The sequence below is a fragment of the Nycticebus coucang genome, chromosome 7, assembly GCF_027406575.1.
Source record: "Nycticebus coucang isolate mNycCou1 chromosome 7, mNycCou1.pri, whole genome shotgun sequence".
NCBI classification, from domain to species: domain Eukaryota; kingdom Metazoa; phylum Chordata; class Mammalia; order Primates; family Lorisidae; genus Nycticebus; species Nycticebus coucang.
Window position 1 is genome coordinate 27218667 of NC_069786.1, and position 6000 is coordinate 27224666.

A 6000-nucleotide genomic window follows, 5' to 3' on the forward strand; every position below is an offset into this window, starting at 1 on the left:
ATGCAGCCTTCATGTTTCCTGAGGATGGGTCCTCACCATGAACTTTTCTTGTGAAAGTTTGGAAGAAGAAGCTTCCTGGTCTCTTCTGACTAAACCTTAGAACACTTCCATGCATTGTACAGAGGAGCAAAGACTTAATGCTGGCCCAGGCAATACTGGCTTTTCTTTTCTCCACACTGCTCTGAAGTCCCTGAAGTCATTTTGAGGCAAATAGGGACAATCTCAGCACCATATGGCTAACAACCGAAATCACGGCAATCCAGGGCTATGCAGGCTATCTAATAATTTGAAGGGGAGATATCATGAAGTTAAATAAATAGCCATCAACTGTTATCACGTCAAACATTTGGAATTAACTGCTTTGTTTTAGGCAGAGTTGCTAAGTAAAACCTGTAACGATGAGCTAGAAATCATATTTGCTCTGCAGTTGCCAAGGACAGAGGCACACAGCTGCCTTGAGCTTACTTCTTGTCTAGTAATTTTTTTTTTGTAGAGACAGTCTCACTTTATTGCCCTTGGTAGAGTGCTGTGCATCACAGCTCACAGCAACCTCCAGCTTCTGGGCTTAGGCAATTCTCTTGCCTCAGCCTCCCCAGTAGCTGGGACCACAGGTGCCCGCCACAACGCCCGGCTATTTTTTTGTTGCAGTTTGGCCGGGGCCGGGTTTGAACCCACCACCCTCAGTATATGGGGTCAGCACCCTACTCACTGAGCCACAGGTGCTGCCCTTCTTGTCTAGTATTGGAAGCCATGACAGAGTTCTGAACACCAAACAGTTACTCCCAATTAGTTAAGGGACATTGCTCTTACAAAAATCCCCCTCCTGCTATCCCGAATTTTTCAAATAAACATGGGCTCTTTTCAACAAAAGCTTCTCCCTTTCCAGTGGCTCTACCATTTATCTTGTAGCTGAAACAAAATTGAACAAGTGATCTGTACTCAGACCCTCTAATATTCACCATATTTTCCTTCTTTGCTCTTTACAATCTATCTTCTGCCTACATCTCACCCTTGAAACTTCTCACTTCCCTCACATCTACTTTGTAACTTTTTTTTTTTTTTGCAGTTTTGGCTGAGGCTGGGTTTGAACCCTCCACCTCTGGCATATGGGGCCAGCATCCTGCTCCTTTGAGCCACAGGCGCTGCCCTTGTAACCTCTTTTTTAATGTTGCATTGTTGCCTACTTCTTCCTCCTTGAAACCTCTCCTGATTCTCCTCCTCCTGCTCTCACTCCCCCGGGTCCCCACGGGCACACCACTCTCTAACTGTGGGAGCACCTCCTCAGCTCAGCCTTCTGCAGTTTTCTCACCATCATCAATCCTTCAACAATCTCATTGACTGTCAGGTTCTCACAATCTCTCTTCCATAGAGAATTCCCAAAAGAACATATGAGCCCATCCTTTCCCACGAGCACAGTCCTATAGAAAATTGCTACTTGAAGGTCCCATGCTTCCCTCAAATTGAAGGCTTTTTAATTCATTACCCTCCATTCAATATCCTCACCAAACTAGAATGTCCTCCCATTTTATTGGCTGTAGTTGCATGTCCCCACTACCAGGCCTGAGACTTTATAAATCCCTGCCTTTTCTCTCAGATCCACACATAGGAAGAGGTTAATTTTCCTAAAACATAGCTTTTAGTATTCTCTGGATTAAAATCCTTTAGTGACTCTATTTTATTTTTTTTAAGTGACGTCCTTCAGCCTGACATCTGAGACTCTCGCTTCAATCCATACCCAGTTTCTTTCTGTGTCTGATCTTTTGTTTCTCTTTTCCCTGACATGAACTTTCAGTTCTAGTCTCCCATTTACCCCTGGGATAAGCCACGCTCACTCACACAGCATGGTGCCTCTGCTCCACAAAATCAAATCCCATCCTTTATTCTAGGGTCAGATGGAGTCTCACCTCTTCCATGAACCCCTCTTAGGTATAGCCTTGTTTTCTGCCCCAGAAGCTTCAAACAGAAAGTGAATCAAAAAATAAAGTCAGGCAGCTTTCACAAAGTCACACACTGCTCAGTGGCACACTTTTCATTATCCCTTTGTTTGTGGCTGTTTCTGTGTCTTTGCTCAGACTCCTTTTTCCCACTTATATCAAACTTTCCCATATGTTATCCAGCCTTTAAGAATCATTCTAAGTCCCTCTTCTCCTTTCGAGTTTACAGCAAGCTCTTTCTCCTGATACTTATGTGATGTGCCCTGGGCCATTCTATACACTTTAAAAAGTCTGGACAGTGCATTTGACTTCTGGGCCCCTGCTTAGAGCACCCAGTCATGGACCTTGTACAGAGTCACTGCTCAATAAATAGTTGTTGGCTTGGTTTCTTTAAATGGATCCATCAAACAGATGTAGAAAAAGACTTCTAATATGGCTGTTCCTAGTTGGGAAATTATGCATGTGAAATGAAATAGTTACCTGGTTTGGGCATTGAACTCATTAGAATATCCAATAACTGCTGTTTCCTCAAACTCTCTATTTGGGACACATAATGTATTGCTGATTTTCCACTAAAATCACAGAGCTTAGGGTCCCTAGGAAAAAGAGAAATATTGTGTAGTTAAATCCATTGAAAAAGAAAATCAATATGAGAAGAAAAATCATTGACATCAAATAAATACAAATAAAAATGATTTCAAAATATATGAGATAGAGGGTAACAATTTCCCAAGATTTTTTTGCTTTTTCGAGACAGAGTCTCAAGCTGTTGTGTAGAATGCTGTGGCATCACAGCTCACAGCAACCTCAAACTCTTGGACTCAAGTGATTCTCTTACCTCGGCCTCCTATATAGCTGGGACTACAGACACCTGCCACAACGCCCGACAATTTTTTTTTTCGTTTTTTTTTTGCAGTTGTCATTGTTGTTTTAGCTGGCCCAGGCCGGATTCGAACCTACCAGCATTAGTGTATGTGGTGAGCATGGTGCTATGGGCACCGACCACAATCTCCATTTTTATCAAACACTCCAACTACCTTTTTTTAAACTAAAGCCTAAGGTTGCTTCAAAATTCTCTTTTCATTGAATTAGACTAACTGACCATTTATAATAGCTCATTTTCCTGACTATACTTTTGTTCTTGAGGATTCCTCCCCACCCCCACCACCATTTTTTTTTTTTTTCCAAACAAAATTCATATGAAATGCTGAGAAAGAACTTGGGCCATCTGTTCTTACTTCAAAACAGGATAACTAGGTAACAGCTTTAGGAAACTGCAATTGTAACTTGAGAAACTGGTTATTAACCCTCCTTTTATTCTACAGTTAATTTCTTACCTCACCCCTCATAAAGTGCCTTTGGCACATAGTAATTTTAACATAACTTGAAATCACTATTATAAATTGCTTCTGATACACTGACAATGTTTTCTAAAATAATTAGTAACATTTTGGGAATAGGGAGCTGCATGCTTAAGAACTATTTGACATTCCCAGTAACTAGCAAAACAGTAATTACTTAAACAAATAAAACAAAGAGCTGGCTATCATAAGAATAATAGACAAATTTTAACATTTGTACATCACTTCCCAATTGTGAAATTGCATGTTTTTATAATGCAATAATGATGCATTATAATGATGCATGTTCATTTAATGTCTATAGCGTACAAAACAATCTGTGTTTTGGTTGACATGTGTAGGTGTGTAAGGTTTACATGTGTGTCTAGGTTTGCATGTGATTTCTGCAGATAACAATGGAATAGACACCCTGCAGCTGGTACTGACAGCCCCCTCATACTCACGCGTGATGTCTAAGGAGCTCAGACAGAACTTCTGCAGGTCTGTAAACTGTTAACACATTAAGACTCTCAAACAGGTCCACGTCTCTCACAGCCAGCATCAGAGGGGTCAAGCCATGTTGGTTTGGGAAATTTATGTCCAGGAACTCTTCAGATACCTTTAAATAAAACATGAAGCTCAATTTCTGTTGTGTTTTATTGTATAGTTATTTACATTGATCTTTGCATTTTCATTAGTTGGGTAATTTCTCATTTTAACTTCAATATGTACCTATATTATTTCTCAATATCTATCCTGAGAGGAAGCTGATGAGGTGAAAAAAAAAAGCCTGGATCTGGCTTATTTAACCTTCCTAGAATGTTGTATTAGAGACACCCTGTTAAAAGGTGATAATATACTTTATCTATAAAAAAAAAAAAAAGGGTGATAATATCACACTGATAAAATGAGGGCAACCCAGTTAAATGATGAGTAATTTTCATTTGGGACACGAACTAAAAAAATCATTTGTTGTTTATCTTATATTCAAACTTAACTGGTTGTCCTGATTTTTATTTGCAAAATCTGTCAACTTTACTTGTTGATCTTCAGAGCCTCAGCTGTAAAGCTGCAATAATACTATCTTCCTTGTAGGTTTGTTTTGATGAGTATAGATAGAATACAGAAAGCACTTAGCAGAGTGTCTGACACAGGATGGGTGCTTGGTAAACACCTGGTGAATGAATAAAATGATTTACAACAATAATGCGGCTCATGGATGCAATTTGGTGCTTTAATGAAATTACGATTTAAAAAAAATCTAAAAAAAGGGCAGTGCCTGTGGCTCAAAGGGATGGGGCGCTGGTCCCATATGCCAGAGGTGGCGGGTTCAAACCCAGCCCCGGCCAAAAACTGCAAAAAAAAAAAAAAAAAAATCTAAAAACAACAACAAAAAGAAATTATAATTTAATTTGGACAATTCAGAACTGAAAAGCTACTGGAAGGCCAATACATCCAAATTGTTCATTTTCTAGACCAAAGTAACTCACTAATTTCCATCCCTATTGCACTTTATGCCAAGTCGGTAAAGTCTGTGTCTCTACCTCAGCTTCTCTAGGGACAAAAAAGAGATAATGATATTATTTCAGCAGGGTGCTGTGGGAATTAATTAGTTAATTTTTTTTTTTGTATGAAACGAAACCACCTCTGATATCAATGTTTATTATTAGTTAGAACCAGCATCAAAGTTCTGAGCTGTGAATAGTCTTAACAATAGCACCTTAATTTAGCATCTATTGATCAAGCTCTGGACCCGCTTAGAGGCACCAGTTTCTTAAAACTTGGTTGGTAATCTTTAGGGGTGAAAAATGTAGTTATGACAACAGACATTGGATTGCAAATATGACTGTTGAAAATGCCATTAAAATAAACTTTATTGTCTTTTAAATTTTTGTAAGCCTTAGTTCATGATGTGTGGTGACTTTAGACCATCACTTAGCACAACAAAAGAATTTAAAGAGTTTGGTTTCGTTATATCTGTCCTTGAACTTTACATGACTAGAATATCTTTCAATTTTTCTTTATCTGTTTGTGTCTTTACATAAGGGATTAAAAGAAACTGTTTCCTAGCAGCAATTGATTTTCTTTCAGTTAGAAGGTCATGTGGTCTGACAGTATCTTTGAAAGTAAATGCCAAGAGAAGGCAATTGCCAGTCACCAGTAATTAATGTCCTTGGTTATACACACGATTTTGCAAGTTGCTTTGGGGAAAAAAATATCTGTAGGTAGAAAATCTAAACAAAAGGATCAATATCGCAAGAAAACAGCCTTTTAAAAATGTGTCCTCTTAACTCCTTTAGTCACAACCAACTGTTATGCAAGGCATAGGCTCTCCGATTCCCTTTTTAGGATAAAGATAATAACTGCAACTGGTCCAAAGGGATCTAAACAGCAATTGTACAAAAGGCAATGATGTCAAGGGAACTCCTCTGAGCAACTTGACAGTGGTCCTCTGGGAGTTTCCTGGGAGCGAATCATTTCCCAGGGGTGCTACATGACTTCTTCTAGCACTAGCTGCAAGAAGGTGGGAATAGGCTGCTGCTGTGTTCTTTTATTGTCTTGTTTTCTACCCCAGTGTTCTGTTTAACCCTGTTTCTTTCTCATATTTCCTGACTGAAATGTTCTTAGATTGCATTTGATAAGAACTTACTTTTCATTAAAAGTAGTCACATGTAGTCTGTGTCCTTCTCACCACCTTCCTACCCACCCAAAGACAGAAGCAAATG

General features: G+C 39.1%; 1 protein-coding gene across 1 annotated transcript in view; it reads right to left on the reverse strand.

Annotated features, from left to right (window-relative positions):
- MAP3K19 (mitogen-activated protein kinase kinase kinase 19) overlaps positions 1-3863 on the reverse strand; it is a 66084-nt gene extending 62221 nt beyond the window's left edge. Inside the window, exons 1-2 of the mRNA XM_053596675.1 lie at positions 3739-3863; positions 2415-2530 (exon numbers count right to left, since the gene is read on the reverse strand). Of these exons, the coding sequence (XP_053452650.1) occupies positions 2415-2530; positions 3739-3836 (214 nt within the window). The 5' untranslated portion in view covers positions 3837-3863. The remainder of the gene's footprint in view (positions 1-2414; positions 2531-3738) is intronic.
- Positions 3864-6000: the final 2137 nt, after the last annotated feature.